General features: G+C 40.9%; 1 protein-coding gene across 1 annotated transcript in view; it reads left to right on the forward strand.

The window, feature by feature from the left end:
* Positions 1-18,742, forward strand: part of LOC139718148 (uncharacterized) — an 88,570-nt gene extending 69,828 nt beyond the window's left edge. Inside the window, exons 2-3 of the mRNA XM_071629632.1 lie at positions 17,593-17,696; positions 18,524-18,742. Of these exons, the coding sequence (XP_071485733.1) occupies positions 17,593-17,696; positions 18,524-18,742 (323 nt within the window). The remainder of the gene's footprint in view (positions 1-17,592; positions 17,697-18,523) is intronic.
* The last annotated feature ends 2,530 nt before the right edge of the window (positions 18,743-21,272 follow it).

Consider the following 21,272-nt stretch of genomic DNA (forward strand, 5'->3'; position numbering starts at 1 on the left):
AATGAAACTACTGTTGACCACTCTCCACTTATAATGAAGAAGGTTCCCTGCATTTGCATGCCCATCTTAATCTACATAAACTTACCTAACCCTTTTGAGACTAACACCCAAAATAACTTGTTAAAAGCTGGTAGTAAAATATCCCTTTTTTTTTCTTTCTTGACCCACCACATAGCCTTTCCAAGTAGCTCTTCCCTATCTTTCTCCCTAAACAGCTTCTGCAAATAAGCTATGTGGTACAGGTTAATTAACACTTTCCAGGCAGCATGACAGAACAATGAAAAGTGCTTGTTTCTTCAATCATCAGATGAACACAATAAAGCTTGTTGATGATAGTGAAAATTTATTAGACCGAAGGGACCCCTCTACAGCCTCATGCATGTTCTACCATTGCTATACATTCAAGCATGCTGCATCTCCACTATGCTTTAGATTTGTCTACACCTGCTATTTTCTCTGTATAGTGTTGAGCTTCAGATTGCCAGTCATTTCTTGAATGTTACAATTCTCTTCATAAGTTGATTGATACGCTTTTGTTGACATACTATGAATGGGTGAATGGGGGAGGAGTCTTAATGTTAAAGAGATGTTTTTATTGGGCAAAACTTTGGTTGTTATAGAAACAAAGGCATGACTACTTCTAGATGGGAGGTAGTATTCTTGGGTCTGGATTCAACAACAATTCTAAGTAATCAATGAGGGAAGGGCAGGATAATTGGGTTTGACTCAGACTGGTCATAAATTTGATGGGGCTGATTGGGCTAGTTGGATAACTTGATGTTACTCCAGGGATGATGAAGGTCGGTGACTCACTGGAGGTGGAGAGTATTGATAGGGGTCATTGACTGGCTGGAGGTGAAGAGATATATCTGGTCATCTAGTGGAATGGGGGTGTAGTGACAACTTTGTGTATCATTATACATTAATGTATACACTCTCTGACATCAATATGCATGACTAGAATATGCAATCAATGCATTTTCAGCAGAGATAACCTGGGAAGTTCAGTGGAGATGTGCAGACGTAAACCTCATTTTTCTATCAATGAGGGACAGCATTTGTTGAAAACCAGATGAGAGCACAATCATATATTCCTTTCCCATAATGAAATAAAAAAAAATAAATAGTAGAGGCAATGTGAAAGTAATCAGAAAAGAATAACAGAAAACAAAATACAAACAAAAACTAACCTGCAATGTACTGTGATCTGTCAAAGATGGTCAGGTCTTCAGGAAATACAGTCATAGTGAATAGTCATATCTGAGACAGCCTACACACACATGATGAATATGTCCAGCTTGTAGACTGAAACAAAGATTCAGAACGATTTATGAACAATTGGATTCATAAAGTCTATGTATCCATGAAGTCAAAAGGAATTCATTTGTAAAGAGAAATAGATGTAACACATGTATTGATGTTTATTTTTCACTGCATTCACATACCATAATAATTGTACATTCTAGTACATTGCTGGTGACTTACATAGGTAAGTGGATAAAGTTGTTCCAAATCATATCACACACACACACACACACACACACACACACATACACACACACACACACACACAAATCAGACAGCAGACAGACATGAACAGAACTAATACACGAATGATGTGTTTTCAAAGAATGGCTTATGTTCATCAAAATATATTTTGATGAAAGTGCTCATCTTTCTTTCATGGTTTGAGAAGAATGGACATGTAAAATTCAAAGCATTGTGAAGATGGGTACTTTTATATGTAGGCCTACTGGGTAACAGATTATACTACCATGTTTTGAGTACACTCAAGAACTTGAAGTGGATATAAGTAAACAACTGAATCTTCAAAGTAAATAATTAAAGGTAAGAGGTAAACATTTGTATCACAAGTCTTCTTATGTTTCAAATATATGCCCTCTAACACAGGTTGACATAAAGTAAGCCCTTTATGATCACTCTCTACTTTAGAATCATCTGGTTCTTGATAAAAAATGCATACCTGCCAACCCTGAGACTTATTAAATCCAAACAAACAAAGAAATATTTTCAAAAAATCTGAACTTTCTTAGATTTCATGTACCGGTACTTAACTATTAACAGATTTTCCAAAAGATCAGAACACACTGAAATTAATGTGTCATCTTTCAGTGAAACTGAACAGTTGGCAGGTATGCAATTGTTTTGATTATTTGAAACTGCAAAAACAAGCAGTGAGTTTATGAATCCCTTACTGCCTCCGGCAATGCTCCAAGAGCCCTTAATGCTTCCAAATAAGATTAATTTTGCCACTGACAAGAATGGACTGCAACTGATTGACATTCTTGAATTTTAATAAGAATGGACTGGTTGGTAATCTACCTGTATGAAACCAGTTTAGGGCCTACATATACTCCCCTTTTCTGGTCAACTGCATGCCTCATCAAACAATGCAAAATATCAGTTGGATGCAAGATATTGATGTAGTGTACCCTGGGCTCTTTTGTTATACACTACAAGGGCTACAGAATGGTATCAGCAAAAGTCAAATATACGAACTCAGCCTTGATTTCTACGTATGTGTATGTCTTTATTCTAATCTAAAAGTAAAACAAGCACACAACTACATTTGAAAATGTAAATACAAAAAATATGTAGTTTTCATGAGACTATAATGACCATGATGGCATGATGAGTTGATACCATGAGAACTTATCTATACTAGATACTACACAGTAGATCTAGATCAAGTGATAGACCTATACCAACCAGGGAACAAGTTAACCATTTATGTGCCACATTCATTGCCCAACTCAGTTGAGTGCATGCTCGTTTGCATTTTCTACTCAAATTTACAAACTGTCAAATCAACTGATTAATCGGCAGATGTCACAGTACAATGAAAGCATTTCTCGTGACAACCCCCAATGGTCAACCATACACACTATGCTTGTTCCACATGGAGGTGAAATTGAGGACTCAGCTTTAACTTTTTGTGAGATACTTAAAAACCCCTATATAAAATGTGAGAGCATACAATTCCATGAGGAATTCAAAGTTTATTTGATGAAAATTGACGGTTGATATAGCCAAGATATCTAAAATAAAATAAAGCATTTGTAATAAAAGATGGGTTCAAAGTCAAAACCAGCACCTAGCATTGTCTGCTAACTAGTGTATGTAGGCTCATACAAGCAGCATGAGGAATGGTGCCTCCATGCAAGGTATGTCGTAAAATGCCCCTGCAAAAAGAAGCACAGCCTATAGAACACTGCAGCAAAAACACCCTCACTCCGGAATTTGTCCAGGGTTTTAGACTAACATTTGTTGTTGTTTGTTTGTTTTTTTTTGAGGGGGGGATCCTATTTCATGATAGTTTGAGAAGGATTTGCAAATTTCCCCGAGTTATGAATATATCTGGGTAAATAATGAAAGACCCCTTATTTCAAGGAAAATGTAGAGGTTTTTTCCACAAATTGAGCCCCTTAAATATACCCCTTTTCACCTAGTGAGTGGGGGGGGGGGGGGGTTGCAATACCACTCCAGTCACATGTAGCTTGCATTCCATTTGATGATTGACTATCTAATGGTTCTCCCTACTGGATTTGCAAGTTCATTTTCAGTCTCTGTCACCATTTTGTGTACAAAAGTCATACAATATACAATGTCTGACAATTAGTCAAAGCAAAGACCTTTGTCATTTTCTCTGCAGCATTGCTCATGAGACATTATATTACACATCCAGTGTAACAAACTTTTATAATCATCAGTTACATAGATTTGAAAAACAGAACCTTTTCCCAAAACGTATGACTCGGATGTACATTGCTGTCACAGAATAATGTGGCACATAAAGAGTACATTCACATGTTCAGCGAGTGTCAGTGGTTCTAATTCTACCGTACCGGTTTTCCAGCCAAAATTGAATGTTCAGTAAAAATCACTGACAACACTGTTCATATGTATACCAGTATCAAATGTCAGATGATTTCAATGAAAGGTTATCTACAGTATAGACACTACTAGGTACATGTACTTTATCTGGCAGCTGACTGACAGTAGTCATGTGTTCTTTTACATTGATCACACATGTAATGTTACCGCTAAACATTCTACTGAACATTACTTGTATTTGTGGGACTACTAACAATCTAGAAGTGCACTGTACATAGCTATAGTGAGTAGTATAGTATGACCTAGTGTAGTGGTAGTGGTATTAGTGCACTAAACCATTAGTTTAGAGTCATATAATCAACTTCAGTAACCTAGAGTGTTACTAGTTTCATATTGATACAATCAGAAACATTAAGTCTGGGTATAAATGATATAGTTACCTCATTTTTGTACAATTAAAGCAGGCTTGCACAGGTCCAGTTGCAACGTAGTCACTGACGGTCTCTTTCATAAGTTGAGCTGCCATTATATTCATATCATGAGTTCCAGTGCTCATCAATATTCATGAGGAAAACATCAATTTTACCACAAAAAAGGGTAGAATTGTTGTTCATCTCATCATGCCAAATATGGAAGCATCAAATTAACCCTTTTCAAACAAAAAAGCAACAATTTAACCATTTAGACAACAAATTTACCATCGCAAAACACCAATTTTACACATTGGATAAACAACAAATCTACCGTGTAATGCCTCCCTCTCTCTCTCTCTTTCTTTTTCTCTTAACGTCACCATTGTTGGCTTGATGGTATCGTAAAATCAACGGCGTTTCCTTTATACGTTTTAAGGAGCTTTGAATTACTGGCATGTTTGACAAATTTGGCACTTCTCCTTTTAAAAAAGGAAAAAAATCTCCTGAAAGTCTCCTTCACGTGAGAATGGGTTGAATCCCACCATCCGAGAGTTTTTGCTGGAACACCAATACTTGTCACGTGATGAGTGTTAAGCAAGAGTGTGCAATACCTGCAGTGCCATTTCGTAATATCGGTATTGATCGTGTTGATGACGGGGTGAAATTTTATATATCCCTTTGTGTGATGCCAAAAACACTGTATTGATTAAGTAAGATGCGGTGGATAAATCTTTTCTTTGTCTCCTGAAGAAACGTAATACATACTTTTCCAACATCTCTGTCACCATTCATCTAATGTTGATATTGAAACACCTCACACGTACACACTTTGGCGAAACAAGGAATTGAAGTAGAGAATTTTTATGATTCATGATGTGAAAGTTCATACAATAACGTTTTGAAATGACCACATCTAGAATAGCTGGGGGAAAAAAATCAGTGGTACTTCTTGGAGTATGAAAAAAATAAACACCCCTACAAATGTGTCAGCTTTTGTCCGTGCGTTCGTGTGCTCGTGTCAGTGTTTGTTTAGTCATTAACACAGATTGTCACTGATTCTTATTTGAAGCTATATAACATTGGCAGGATTCTACTTTGTAGCTCAGAACAACGGTCACAGGACATACGTGCCGATTTGTTTACATCTTGCTTTGCGTCGCCAAAGCGAAAAACCTACAGAGGTTTAATCTATCATTTGTTTGGGACTTTGTTACACCGCATAGCGTCTGCCGCAAATGATATCAAAGAATTCTGTAATGGTCGTATTTAAAGATCAATTAGTTGCCACATTTAGCGTTGATTCCGTCAGATACAATCGACCTCAGCAAACGATACCGTTCAATTACCCACCTATTTAGAGAGTGATTAATTAAACGAGTCGCGCTCTTTGTCATCTAACGGGTTTTTGTGTGTGTGTTCTTTTGCGGTCAATCTGGTTTGCTTTGCACTCGAAAAGCTAACGGGACCCGTTCCTATGACAGTAATGGATTAGACCGGCTCTCCGGCATCGTTTCTGAGTTGGAGTCCCGCCTTCTTCATGTGTAAAGATTGTTTAGCGCAGAGCTGTGACGCCATGCATAATAGCAAACGAAACCGTTACGATGGCGGTATGAATCAAAGGCAGGGATACACGTCACAGAATTGAGTTGGGAGTTAGGTATGAAGAGCTGGGGGTGTGGTGCTGTATCAAACGTCTTCACAACCAGGGAGAGATGAGTCCAGTTGATGGAGGGAGGTTAATCATCAGTACGGGGTGTTCGCTTAGCCGTTTGGTAAACTGTGACGCACGCGCGATAAATGCGGCAAGATGTCGATGAGCAAACAATAAGCTAGACATCAAGTCGCCAGTTCTCTGCTTTAATTACTTCCGAAATGAGAGGTGAGAAAACAAAGGAAGCTGTCCTCCTCTCCTCCCACGTTATATCGTTGTTGCCATGGAGGTTGTTACCTCTTTATTCTCTCTGGAAGACAAGTGTAGTGCCACTCAATGCTCGGCCTGGAGTCGGTGGAATTTCGACGAGTTTTTATTCCAAGGTGTGCGTGGGTGTTCGAACTGATGTCTTTCCCAACAGACTTTGTTTGATGTGACGTGTCTTAAACACATCGATTCCAGGTTGATGGTATCCCAGCCAATAAGGCGACTAGTTAAGTCACGACTTGTTACGACATGAGGTCGAGATGAGAGGTAACAACGTCGCAATGTAACGTCTTGAACCTGTCCACGTCTGTCAATGTATACACCACATTACCGAGTAGTGGTCCCTACGCTTGTCAAAACCCACAATGCAACGCGAGTCTGTGTCTTTGCTATAGAATGCGCAATCAAACAAAAACAGAAACACGTACTGCCTCGTATAAACTGAACCATCAATTCCGGTTCCAAGGTATTCGACTTACCGTCATTGGATGCAGTCCATGTAGGCCTACATACACAATGTATCTGTCATTCAAATCATAAATTACATTCGCTCTTACGTCTTAGGTGACGTGTTGAGTGTGACGTATGATACACAATAACACGTAAAGTCTCCTTTTGCATGTCATCAAGAGAAAGTTTTGAATACCAGGTCGTTTGCTGACGTCACTGTGAGAAAGTCTGGTAGGGTCTTTCTTCCGAGTGAAATGAAACTGGCAGTGATTAATTTCACGAGATTTCTTGCCTTTCACTTTACCATTTTCCATGACCTTTAAAGGGCAGAACAAAGTTTTCCGGAAAGACCTTCTTTTTCTGTAATGATCAAATCAGCTGAAGATGAAACATTGTGTAACTGCAAATGCAAGAAGCAGATTGTCGGTTGTTATTATATGTTTTCAGTTAACGAGGGAGGATATGCTCGGTTACGATAGCCCAGATTACTTGGAGAATTGTATCCCAGTCGCGCTCAGGATTGAAAGAAAAGAAAAGAAAAAACATTTAACTTGTGGCGAGGTGTAGTAGAAAATGTGGAATGCACAACTTGTTTTGTCTTTGACAGGTAACAGGTGTATTCATCCTGTAGGTAATGATTTGAAATGACAACACCTTTAAAGATGTTACCCTCTATTGTGAGCCCTACAACTCACAAACTCTTCATCCTCTATCGAAGGCGATTTGTCGCTTTCAATCAGATTTTTGTCTTTGAAATCTATTAAATTAGGCAATCAAGAACAAACGGATCCTTTCAACTTTCGAGCAAGCAATATGACTGTCTGCAGTATCATCAAAACGGCTTGTCATATAAAAACATGTTTAATCTTGAAGTAACTGTTACACCATGATCTTAGAGCGAGCGTCGTAATGAACTTATCTCTTGAGATTCACATATCATGCTGCCGTGGGTTCAAGATTGCTGGAGATCCACCCCGATGTCTTGCTAATTACTTAGTACAGTCTATACATAAGCTACTTAGGTCATGTTCTCACATGCCAAAAAAAAACCAAAAAAAAAAAAAAAAGAAAACCTATTGGAAACCGATGGTCGGCGTCACACAGCACGCTACATCACATATTTCGATTTCCAGCAGCAACTAAACCCCGACGCCATTGGCATTTTACTCGCCGCTGTACGACGCAGCCATGATCGTAACTTGTCATATCGACGCCTGCCACCGAGGAAAGTTAAACTTGTCATTTGCGTTTTCGTAAGAGAAACATATTCGTTATCAGACATTTGCCATGGCAGAAAGTGATATCCCATCAAGAAGTTAACACGTCTGTATGTATGTCTTATTTCATCTGAAAAAAAAGCTCTACTCCTTGCTGAAAATAAACTATATTTCAGCTTCATGCTTTTCTCCTTGCTGAAGTATTCAAGTACTTTCGTCAACACCCAGTGCCAAAATTTGAATGAGTGAATTTTACTAGGAGCCAGTCTTCGAGATCAGCAAACCCAGGATGCAAAGTCCATCCTTCTTCAAGAGAAAAGCTGGGAGAGGTCATTGAGACAAGACTAACTTTAGCAACATCTCTCATGGAATAGATCAATCCCTTTCATTCAAACTGACGCAAAGAAACAAATGTCTCGTAATGTTACGACACGTCTTCTGTGTGAATGGTTGTCTAAGAGCCCCCACCCACCTTTTATCTTTCTATCCAGGGTCCTCTTGAAATGTTGCTCTTCTACCCCCCTCTCTCTCTCCCTCTCTCTCTCTCCTCTCTAAACTATGTGTGTGTATATTGTGTGCGTGTGTGTGTGTGTGTGTGTGTGTGTGTGTGTGTGTGTGTGTGTGTGTGTGTGTGTGCGTATGCCGTGTATGGTAAGTGGTTTGTCATGATATATATAAAGTTTAAAGAGCGAGGTTCAGAGATACACGTTCTTTATTTGTTTGTGTGGGCCGGTGATAAATCGGGCCTGAGTCTGGGGAGCAAAGAGGGGTCACACTGACTATAGCCCTGTGGTGGATGTGAGCGCTGCCTTCTACTGCCGAGTCGCAGCGCGCAGCGGCGTCGCGGACCATGGCAGCCCGCGATCGACGCCTGCACGAGAGATTTATGTGAAGCGATGGCAAACTTAGGAGGTGTAGGGGTCGGTCGAGAGACGAGCGTGCTGTCATATACTTGTACGACATATCCTACTTGGACCTGGCTTGAGTTCAGGTTGTTGCTTTTTTTTTCAGATGTCTCGCTGTGACATCTATATCTTTGCATCTGTATCTCTCTGTACACACTTGCGCGAATACTTATCAAGATATAGCGTGATGAGATGGAGTAATACAAGAAGTAGATTAGATTGACAGATAGCAAGTCACTAAGTCTATGCATAGATGCATATTTACAAACATACTTACAGAATTCATAAACATAAAACGTATGATTACTTCAGCCCAGCTTCAGCAATAAACATGGCGCCTTATCTTGACTTTTATCTTGTATGATACGTGCGTCTTTTGTGCGTTGCATGAATGTATGCGTCCTTGTGACAACATTAATTCTCCTATTCCGCATAATTATGCGTGTGGTATTTCACTCGATGTACCGATGATGCATTTGAACGTCAAAATCTTTGTTGGTATTGTTAGTATATTTTGTCAGATTGTTTCCTTTGATAAAGACAAAAAGACAAAAAGTTGTGGTCCCCCCCCCCCCCCCCCTCCACGCCTCCCTTGCTCTCTCTCTCTCTCCTCCTACCCGTAGAATGCTTTTTTGCCTGTCGCTCCGACTGCGTGCGCGCTCTCGCCCCTTCCCAGCGCGGGAATAATTGCGGACAAATTGGACGCGGGGTTAGATAAACTCGAAGGAGTTCAACGGCAAATTACGTCCTGCTTGAATTATTGCTCCAATAATATCTATATCTCTTTCTCTCCCCCCCCCCCTCTCTCTCTCTGTTTGCGTATTTGCGTGTGTGTACTAGTAAGTGCGTATGGATCGAAGGCAGTGCAATTGGTAGACTCGTTTGCTCATCATGTAGCCACTGATCTAATAACCAACTTCAACTCATCGTTTCCTGATTTGAGCCCAAGGCTTTTTTTTTCTTTTCTCTCATTTTAATCATGGATGGCAAAAGAGGAGATGTAAAAGTATGTGTGTGTGTGTGTGTGTGTGTGTGTGTGTGTGTGTGTGTGTGTGTGTGTGTGTGTGTAATAGGAAAGCGTTCAGACAAATCTAATAAAGAGTTGCATACATGGTGTAAAGGGGATTAAAAAAACGCAACACATTTTGCACGTATGTCCGAATACTGTGTGTGATCTTTGAGGAACGAAGCACATTTCTGCTCGACAAACGAAGCGACAGAGTTTACATTGCTTCGAAAAAGAAAAAAGCTGATGCATTCCGCCATTTGTTAAGATCTGACAGTATTCGAAATTTTATAGCAAAGTTGGTAACCCGAGTACACATATTTTTAGAGCAGGGATAATGTGCAAACCCTCCTGTATTTGTCTTTTGACACGGCCAACAAAGTTTGCCAAAAAATTTGTCCTCGAACCGTTCCGAAATAATCAATGAATTCCTGTTCAGCGACAACCACGCACACGAGTCCTGGCCCAGAAAGAGCCAAAACGAAGAGGGGCCAAATGTTGCTAACTATGCCAGAAAAGATCCCGTGTACTTGTTGACTAATTCGCAGCGCCAGCACCAACATTCGCTGAGGCTCCATCCAAATTTATTCCACAGTTCGGCCAAATCGAACAGGCTTTCATTAAAAGGGAAAACCCCTAGAAACAATAATGATACATTTAAAAGAATAAAAAAGAAAAAATAGTTTGTGTCAGAATAATATGATAACTCCCTCTCGCGGCCTCGCTACACATTGGCGATGTGCCCGCAGCAATAGCGATATTGGCGTCGCGATGGCAACAGTCAGTATCGTCACACATACAGACCGACGGCCTGTATGATACATACCCTATTACTTTTCGCTCTTTTACAAACATGTTTCTAGAGCTTGCTGTCAATGTCTATTTAGCACAGAATGCAGGGACTAATATGCGAGTGCGTGTGGTGCTGTCGTCCTCGTTGTTGTTGTTGTTGTTTATAGAGATAGTGATGGTAATGATGATGGTGACGATTTTTCTGCTGTAGAAGGGGAAGGGAATAAAAGCGTCTCGCTGGTCGTAACAGGCCCTCCCTCACTTCCCGGTGATTCGATGCGAAAACTTTCCCAGTTCCAACTTTCTTCTCCATGGTCGGGTGGTCCTCATTAGATGTGGAGGTCCCAAATCATAGCTGAAAGGAGAGGAATGTCCAGCGCTGCAAATCAGGTAGGGGAATCCGGCGGCCGCCCGCCCGGTCGAAGCTGATTAAAATACCAGGCGGTTACATCTGAGGCAGACAGCTCGCCATCCAGACCAGCGCGGACGAGGAGATTGGGGCGGGAAAAGGCGTAAGGACAAGCGAGGGGGTGTTAGTCATGACATTTGAATTAGGAAAAGGGCAACAGGAGGACGAGAAAGGGAAACAACAAGAACCAGACAACCCCTTCAACCCCTCCAACCCTCTTGAGTCCGCTGCGTGTAGCGGGGAAAATGCTGCCGTAACCTTGACTTTCACGAGACAGTGTAAATATGGAGCAGACGACATCGCTGCGCCAAAGAAAACAATAGCGCCAGGAAATGACGCCTCTTTAAGAACGCTTCCCTGCTCAAACCCGTGTGAGCAGTAAAGATGCACTCTAAAAGTAACCCGTTCTCTCTTATAATTTTCTCATCAAGAGGGCTCACCTTTCCCGCTAATATTGGTTTACCAGTCACAAGTCGTATTTTCCGTCAAATTATGATACAAGTACCTCATTTTTCTCTTACTACAGCCCCTATAAGGATTATAGAGAGTGATTAGATAGTGATGACTTTTAATTGTGTACTTTAGAAGAGTGGCCCACTCTTTTCGTAAATGAAAACTATTCGAATTATAAGTTTAATCGTATGTACCCTTTGAGGTGCCCAAAATGATCTTTCGTAGTTGTTCATTAAGCAGAAAAAAACAACAACAGCAACATCATTATATGGATGTTACAAATCGCCCCTTAAACCATAACTAGACTTGTCCTTTTTGTTGGTTAATTATTTGTCCTCTGAATCTTCTAGTGAAAAGGAAAGAAGGGATAAAATGTATGGCGGCGAAGAGACACGGTGGCGACACAGGACTCCTCGCACCTGTCCCAGAGTACAGTTGTCCCTGAGAAGGGAGCTAGCCCTGGCCGCCTCGTGTCTGCTGCATCCGGGACACATGCTTAATCACTGATGAGCGGCTTAGCATTACTGTTGAGACTGGCCTCCGGCTAGTAGATCTCTCCTTTGCCCATCCCCTCCCCTCCCCTTCCCTACTCTTCTCTTTCTGTTGACTTCCGACGTCTCTTCGTCTCCATAATCTTGACATAACATAATGCGACATATAACATCTCGTTCTTGACGTATTACATAGCATCTCCATTTATCGTGGTGTCTTTTCATTAATGGCTATATTTTAAGCGCTGTGTAGATGATATAATTATCATTGATGGCCGTGGAAGTTCCAGTTTCTTATCTTATCAGAGATGTTAACTTTTTGGACAACAGAATAAATAATAGGACAATCTGTTTCCATCCCTTGAAATTTATAGAGAAGAGAATAAGTGTTTTGATGTAGCGATTACGATTGGTCGCGAAATTCCACTGTTGTCTTTACTGAAGGTGTTCAATTTGGTAGAAAATTTGACGATCTTTAGTGTATTTGACATGAGTGATCCGCATATTTTTTTTTCTTTTCTAACGGACATTTTGAAGCCGACTTTTCCAGGAAAACGATCTGAATTCTGAACTTTCCAGAACTAAAAGTAAGAATGTAAAAACGGCAAAAAGTGCGAAGTGATACATACTCATGAAATGCACAGAATGTTGTCAACTACAAACTACAGTATTACACGCGCCTTCTCCGGGTTTAATGTATATAATCATCCGGGAACTTCAAGAGAGAGCAAAGCTTTTCTGAAGTAGGGATAGTGGCGGACGATACAGGGTTCGCCAATGCCGTTTCGCGCCAGTAAGACGCATTGCGGGGCAAGCGGGTGGCGGCGAAGTCGGAGCTGTGGCGTGTGCGGAAGCATTGCAGCGTCTTCACGCCATGGGGCGCCATGCTCCAACACCCAAGATTTCTTCTTGTGCGACAAATTCTTCCTTTCTCTCTCTCTTTGTAGTCCTCCTCTTTCTCCTCCTTATATCCTTATTACCTGATTTAAGAACCCGAAAACACACACACATAACACACACACACACATAACACACACACACACACACACCCCACACACACACACACACACACACACTCAAGAAACACATGTATGGGCGTATACAGTGCAGCTATAAGTTATCTCCTAGTGGAATTCGTACTAATTGTGTTTCCTTTTGTTTTGCGCATATCCCGCCATTGCTAGACCTGAGAATCTGTAGGGATCAGTTTCCTTTTCACTCGTTGAAGAGCATGCAGACAGGAGGGGACTGTAGTCTGTATCCCTTGTTTGGTTGTCTGTGTGTATTTGCATTCTTACTTCTCTCTCATCTCACGTTGCCTGGATACTGGTGTAAAATAGACAGAAAGCCGGGTTCAGCGGAAAACACTTATGATCTTTGAAAAGGATATATTTCTGCGATTGCTCTAAAACGAGTCGTAGGGACATGGTATAGTCATATCAGCTAGAAGAAGAATAGAATAGCTATACTTGGAACGTATTTGCCATAGATTCATCACTGTCTTAGAAACCGCGACAAAACGATTATAGACAAATATAACCCGTGCTCCAGCAAATGTTAAACTCAAATGCCTTGCCCCAGTATGAAAGAGGAACAATAACGTTACCCTGAGAACGCAAACGACTCTGCTACAACGCAAAATGCCTCATTACGAGTACAACATTAATTCTAGCAATAATGACAATTCCAACCAAATGTTTTATTGTCACTTTATCAAGCATCAAAGTACCCCAGCTGGCATGTCCCACCTTCCTACCCACTACACCTCTCCACACGCCATATCTTGACCACGTATAGTAGATGTAGCCACCTCGTTACCTTTCTTACATTATAGACACACACTTATCTACATTCCTATCGCCTTTGTAAGTTGAGTGTCCACAAAATTCCTTTCCTCTGTGGTCGACAGGCCATACAAGGCGTAAACTTGACAATTCTTCGACACGCCCAACTGTAACAACCATTATATCGGCGAGTCAGATGTATCCGATGTATCTTCATTACTCATATTGCACTGTGTATATCCCATGCTTGTGATCCAAGGTAGATGTTTAAGCTTCTGTTGCGCCATTTGATGTTTGGTGTTCTTTGCCCCCACCCCCCCCCCCCCCTTCCCGCCCCCATCACCACCACCTCCTCAAACTTCCCTGCTTCGTCCCACTTCCCTTGCAGATCGGCTGATACCATCTCAACACGTGTAGCGAAAAAATAAAACTGTTATTCGCCACTTGAGCTCTTGAGTGTGTCCGTTAAAGGGGGTACTTGAGCACCTTCTCTGCGCCCGTTGCTCCGGCCATTGGCCCTTGGGCCGTAAGCCGTTTCGCAAACTTGTTTTGTCGTTATGGATTCCCCAAACCTGCATCCTTCTAAAAACACCACCCGTCAACACGCTAACTATCCCTCTTGAAAAATAAAAAAGATGGGTGAAGTCTGGAAAGAAAAAGAAGAAGCAAAAGAGAGACAGAACGCGAATGCTAAGCAAAAGGAGGTACATGTCGGTCATGCGTCATTACGTAATTTGAAGTAGACTAGATGTAATTCTCATCGTCGGGATCTTCTCTCTGTCCCCGTATCTCATGAATTCCTTGCACTTTTGCTAGTTGCTATCCCTCTCTCGGTCACCGCGTTGTTGGTTGTTGATGTTGTTTTTTTTTCTGTCTATCGCTTTATTGAATAAAAGTTAATCTCTGCCAGAGATCCCGTTAGTCAGAAACGATTCATCATCACATTACTCGAGCAGCTGGAGATGACGTATTAAAGAATTAAGGAGAAAACGTTATAATTATCAAGACTTATTTCGTTTTTAATGGGTGAACGGATTTCTTTTCCTCCAGGCCAACCAATTAGGAATGTCAAGGCACAAATGTATTATTTCGAAGACAGGGCGTCGCGTCGCAGGCTCTAGCAAGCCATGACTTCGACCGATATTATCTCCAGACCTCTACATACATTCTGAATCCATTTTATCGTTTAATTAATAGTCCATATACCGAAACAAGCCATTCAACACGTTCAATGGTTATTCAGTGTGTGCATAATATATTACTTAAGTATACCGGTTATAAAATGTCAAGAATTAAGACTTCAAAGGAGAATCCGACAACGCGGTCAAGGCAACTACTATTAGAGTGGTCTTTACAGGACCTTCTGAACATTGACTTGAATCCTTTCCAAAGGTATGCGATGTTGTTACAGCACACTTTTTTTCCTTATGTCGGGGGGGGGGGGTTGTGGATGGAGTTAGCTGATCGTTCTTAGTGCCCTGTTCGGTTTCGTTTCTCCTTCACTTAAATTGTGTATTCATTAGCATCGTCAACAACTGGGCTATATTTGCCAATGCTGGCCACTTCATAAAGAATAGAGTGTAGGCTCTCTTTGCGTGTGCAGAAACACGTTTACATGTAGCGGGTTTACAGCACGCCAGTGGTTAGTATGTGCACGATGGACACAGACGAGTGCTGGTAAATAAAGAAAAAGGGTACAAAAATACTCAAACAGCGAAGAAAAAAAAATGTTGCCTTGCTGTTTCAAACTTGCATTCTTCACCGCCTGTTTTCGCAACGCGTATATTAAGACTGTATACACGTGCAAGAGCGTATAAAGACGCCGCGTGAGATCTTGTGGTAGCGACGTTGTGCTGGAAATATGAATAAATAATGATTAGGTGTGATTTTGAGCTCTGTCATTTAGATAATCTCGTGCCACACAAACGAATTCATGTCGCGCGTGTGTTAAATGAGGGCATATTATGATTTGGTTGCATGACAACAGTTGATATGGGGAAAAATAATGAGGACAGGAAATGGCTTATAAAGCTGACTCAGATTTCATTTTGTAATCTGAAAATAGAGCTAGATGGATCAATGTGCTGCGAGAGTAACCATGGCTTTTCTGACAAAGAAAAAACAAAAAACAAAAACAAAACAAAAAAAGAAAGAAAAATGTACACGAGCTTTAGAATCTGATTATCTGCGCATTCGATTTCTCTCTTCCTTGTGATGACCGACTTACATAATCCGTCATCATGAGTAGGCCTACTGGTAATTGATTCTTTGTGTTTCTATTTCATCTACCGTGTTGGCTTTCATATCACATGCTTTCCTTATGATTACAAAAAAAAAACAGTCAAAAGAGGTAGAAAGTCACGTGATTTGTTTTAGTGCGCCTTCACGCGCTCGTCTGCCAATAGCGAGCTTTAGAACTGCAACGCGAACGCTTATAATAGACTTAACGGCTGCCTTGCGAATGTGCAGAATACCATTTTTTGATAATTGGCCAACTCAATAAACAATGAAACATGCAACATGAACATAGGCCACAGTTCTTTAATTCCAATGGCTGAGGCTAGTTCATTTCTCACAGTGCATAGCACTATTACATAACACTGCGTCCATGCCCTTTCTACAAATGTCATTACATTTCCCCAACATGCCTTGCTCCAAGCCTATTTTGTTATTTTCTTTTAGAGAGCAAAACAAGACAAAGTTTGTTAAGAAAAAGAAAGAGTTTATGAAAACGGTATTCCTCTTGAGTCGTGTCAAAATTACAGGCAGACCAGCAATAATGCCCGGAAGCTTGAGATAGATTTCCCGCTCTCCTCGTGGTGACTAGCAGTAAAAATTTTCAGACGATCTCGGTTGAACGCGGATAGAGGGGAATTGATTTTAAGACGAAAAAAAAAATGCAGCGTGAACTTGATGATAAAATAACACACAAGGTCATAGGTCATCTGGCACGAAAACTTGCTGCACCTGGAACTTGGCCTCCCAATTTCGTTCCAGTGGTCTTTGGATGTCGACCACCAGGTACCCTCCGCACTGCCGCAGTATTAAACAAGACATGTTCAGCTGTGGTGGGGTTAAGCAGAACGTTAACCGACGGTGCAGCACCCATGCTAGCATGGGAAATTCGAGCTCGGGCATCCAGCCGCTTTTACCAGAATTTTTAGCTAATCTCAAGCTGCGACGATTAGTTTTTCTGTTGTATTTTCCCCTCTCCAAAAAAGAATGAGATGGAAAGGGAGGGAGAGTGAGAGAAAAGGAGAGAAAGAAAGAAAGAAAGAACGAGAGATTATCAGAGAGAAGAGAATACTCTCTTGAGAGTCCTGCACTCCTGACTAAAATTGACTCTACGGAGGGGAGATGGTCGAAAGACGTCGGGGCAGGACCTCCTCATGCATCTTGCCCCCGTCGGGGTTCGTGTCCCACTCGCAGCACGCACTGTCGGTAGCCTGACAGCAGGGACGTGCGAAATTTCGTCATGTCCCTGCAATCGCTCGCCGATTTATAATGGTTTTCTCAAACACCTTTTCGCGTCCTTCGCCGATAACTCTTGAAAGATTGCATCTCGATATCCCGACACCCTCCGACCACAATACTTGGCCAATGTCGAAAAATCATCCTAAATAATATTATTCATTGTATACGGTGGCGTCAGAATCTTTTCTTGAATCAATAAACGATGTCTCCAAGAGATGAAGTTCGTCCAACCCACCTCACATGGAGGCAAAGAGTCCTAACATGAGTGTCACCAAGCACAGTGGGGACAAAAAACTTTTATTACTTAACATGATATAAAATTATGTTCTTCTTTGTTCGTTGTTGTCTTTGTTGTTGCCCTTTCCGAGTTGTACCTAATCTCTATATCTTTTTCTTTCCCTTTGTTTGTTTTGGTCTCATTACAGCAAGCCTGTACATCCAGGCGCAGAGCCGGAGCTACGTGTCGATTCAAGGAATCTACAGCAAGCTCTACGTCTGCGTCGATGAGAGCGGCAACCTTTACGGAGCGGTGAGTTTCGTCATAGTTTCTGAAATAGGAGAGAAAACTACCCCCCCCCCCAAAAAAAAAAATAAAAAATAAAAAATAAAAAATGAAAAATAAATAAATAAATAAATAAATAAAATAAAATAAAAAATAAAAAAATAAAAAATGCGGTTTTCGGATTTGGGGTGCTTCTCCTCGGTGTTACAGAGTTATGGATTACCATGAAGTAAACACAAGAGGGACGGCTAATGTGATAATACAAACTTGATATCTATGTTTGTATGACGTCTATATTCGGGTCTTTTTTTTGCGTCCGCTACCTGTTTGATTTCGCGGCACTTTCGACAGGTGCTGTCTAAATCAGAGCATCTAGTATTTCAAAGAGAAGGTACCGCTTCACGCAGACATTATTTCCTCAAGCGCCCTCCCTGCCTTGATTGGGGGTCGGATGAAAGAGATGGCCACACTGCGTCGCTTTGCCATTGCTCAGCGCTAGAATCGCTGGAAATCTCCGAGTTTTCATATTGCGGGGGGGGGGGGGGGTTACGGAGGGATGGACGGAAAGCAATATTGCAGGAACATAATTTGGCGAATAATGCAATATTGGTATATTGGTTTCATGTAAGACTGTACAATAATTTTTAATAAACAATGGAGGGAGGAAAGCTATGAGTCATTTAAGCATATTTGAGTTGCAATTACCTTGCGATTGCTCTTTTGCCTAAGAAGTTTACAGTGCACACCTTGAATTGGTAATGAGTTTGTACAACTTGAATGTCGTGGAGGTTGCTAAAATTTTCGTATTTCTTTTGTTCTTTTTTTTTTTTGGTTACATTCCGTCTCTGCTGCAGGCACAAATGGACAGGCGAAGCTGTCTCTTCCAGGAAAGGTTTGAGCCCAATTTCTTCAACACGTACGTGTTCACCATGCCGGGCAGCTCCAGTAGGCGGCGCCGCCGGAAGACGCGGTATCTCTCCATCAACAAAGACGGCGTGACACGGGTGGCAAAGGTGCGCTCCCCAAAGAAGTCCCACTTCCTGCCCATCACACCGCCGAAGGAACTCTTGTGACTAGCGAGAAAGTGGCGTAAGAGTCAGGCGAGGTCCAGGAAAGCGAGGAAAGGGTGAAAACGATGATGACGACGACGACGACAACACAACGACCACAACGTCATTGTGGTGTTCGTAAATCGTAAACACTGCGCCCATTGTTTTTTTCTTCCTCGGAAGCAGACTACAAACTTGAATGTGGAGCATCGATATTTCAAAAATTCGTGCATCTGAATTGACACTCACTGCTTAGAGACTTCTTGAGGAGCCTCTGCGCGACTTACTCGCCGCAACAGCAAGTTTAGAGTGCGCCATCTATCGACCTCTTACGCCACTGTGTACGCATGAGGCGATACACGACCCACTGTCCCTTTTTGAGATTATTGGACAAACCTCGTGTTTGTCAACAATGATTTATTTGCTTCTTTTTCTCTGATGAACTTGTGCCACTTTGATAATTATATTTACAACACGCTGCCAAAAAAGGAGATTAACATGCAATGTGGTGTATATATACACACGAATCCTACAAGACCAACTTTTTGATTTTTGTGTTAAACTGCCGGAAGAGAAAGTTGGCGAAATGAAGAAAAGTGTTAGACTCGTATTCATGTGTGCTATAATCAGTAAGCAGTATGACAGCGCATCGAACGGTGATCACGTGTAGTATTTGGATCTTCATCAAATTGGCAATACAGGTGCGCCTTCGTTATTTACCTCATTCATAATTCATGTATTCATCTATGTAGCAACGTTTACCAAAAGGCAGAACATTGTGTGCTATAGCTAATCAGCGACTGAACATAAGATCACTCTAAACTAACGCTTAACCCACCACGTTTGGTTAAAAAAAAAGCTGTTGCAGTAAACGGTTTTTAGTTTCATTGACGTAGCATAATGCTAATTGCTTGTGTTGTTCTTCTCATGTTAACATAAAAAGACGACGAGGTATTAAATCCCACGAGAACCAGATCTCTATTCGTCTAGCTTCACTATAAAAGCACAGTCCTTGCACATCCCTTCAGCTTTTGAATTCTGATTTCTTGCTCGTAGCTCGAGGGAAAGCTTTTAATACCTGAAAGAAGAACTGAATACAATATTTGACGATGGCACTGAGATGTGGACACCTTTGATGACGTTGACCATTTAGTCATAGTCCAAATACTGACAATGAGACTTGAACTGAATATTATCTAGCCCACCTCTATATTAATATCTTAACTTACCTAACTCATCAAACATTGACTTATTCTTTCAAATTCACGCGATATCTGCATGACCATTCTCAAAGCGTTTATTTTCAGGCATTCTTATTACTGGAATGTCGGGGGAAATAAAGAAGAATTTAACTTTTAATTGCTAATATATACAAACATTTATGAGTAAATGAATCTTATTTCCAATCCACGTCAACGTAACGTTATTTGATCCTTGCATGTGTGTTTGATAGTACTATTTGCAGGTCACTATCGTAAGGTAATCAGAAAATATATATTTAGAAAACAATAAGTGTACTTAATCCATATCAGATTTATTAAGAAAAGTATACCTTACGTAAGTATGACCTTACAATGTTTATGGTACGTAAATGACTTGTTAATGACGTAGTCCTTATCGAATAAGTTATGTAAACAGTGATCGCTTTTTGATGGCAGTTGCTCGCCCGTAAGATTTCTCCATTTCAACTCTTGTGCTCTATTATTTATTTGGTTTGATGCGGATTGATGATCAAACTTCGTTATTTTGGCGATTTCCCATAATTACTAAAGGTTCATTCTTGTTGCATCTATGCCTCTGTGGAAAGACACTGCAGGTAGCTTATCTGTGCATTCTGTGTAGGTACAGAAAATTTCATAATGGTTGATGTGTTTTAGAATTATTACCATTATTATTATTTTTGGTCGGAAGTAGTGTAGAGCACGAATTTGTGGCGAATTCTGCTTCTGGGTCCCACATCTATTACAAGGGCATTATTCCAATATTCTATTCTTGGAGTAATATCTCCAGACGGATTCAGAAGTAGTCAATAGTCTATCGGGAGCTTTATCCATCGTAAGTTCTCTGACATACTAACTTGATGTTGTGAAGCGCCCTCTATCACGCCAACGCGCATGCGCGCGCACACACACAAGCACGCGCATTGTGCACACATAATTTTTGTCAGATTTTGTGTATACAGACGTGCGCGCGTGTATGATCGCATACCAATGATTTCTGTACACAGTTACGCAGATGCAAAAGGCCAACATTCTTTGTAGTGGTCTATCTTCACGGAGATAATGCGAAATTTTCACAGATGATTTGAAACTCTTTTGGAGATTGTTTGATTTTGTCGTCGCCTGTCGTCAAGAACATTTTCTTCGATTATTTCCTGATTTCTTGCTTTATCGACGCCATCAACTGACTGTTAGTGTTTTACTGTTTTAGCTCTACCATTTTTTTTTCATCTATGTAACAATTATCAAATTAGTTAAGCCTTAGTGCTGCCGATACTTTGGTATCCTTACCATCATTTTGTTGATGTTGTCACAGTTGATATAACTATAATTCT

The sequence above is a fragment of the Diadema antillarum genome, unplaced genomic scaffold, assembly GCF_040938485.1.
Source record: "Diadema antillarum isolate AM-2024a unplaced genomic scaffold, OU_Dant_1.0 scf00000090, whole genome shotgun sequence".
Classification (NCBI taxonomy): Eukaryota; Metazoa; Echinodermata; class Echinoidea; order Diadematoida; family Diadematidae; genus Diadema; species Diadema antillarum.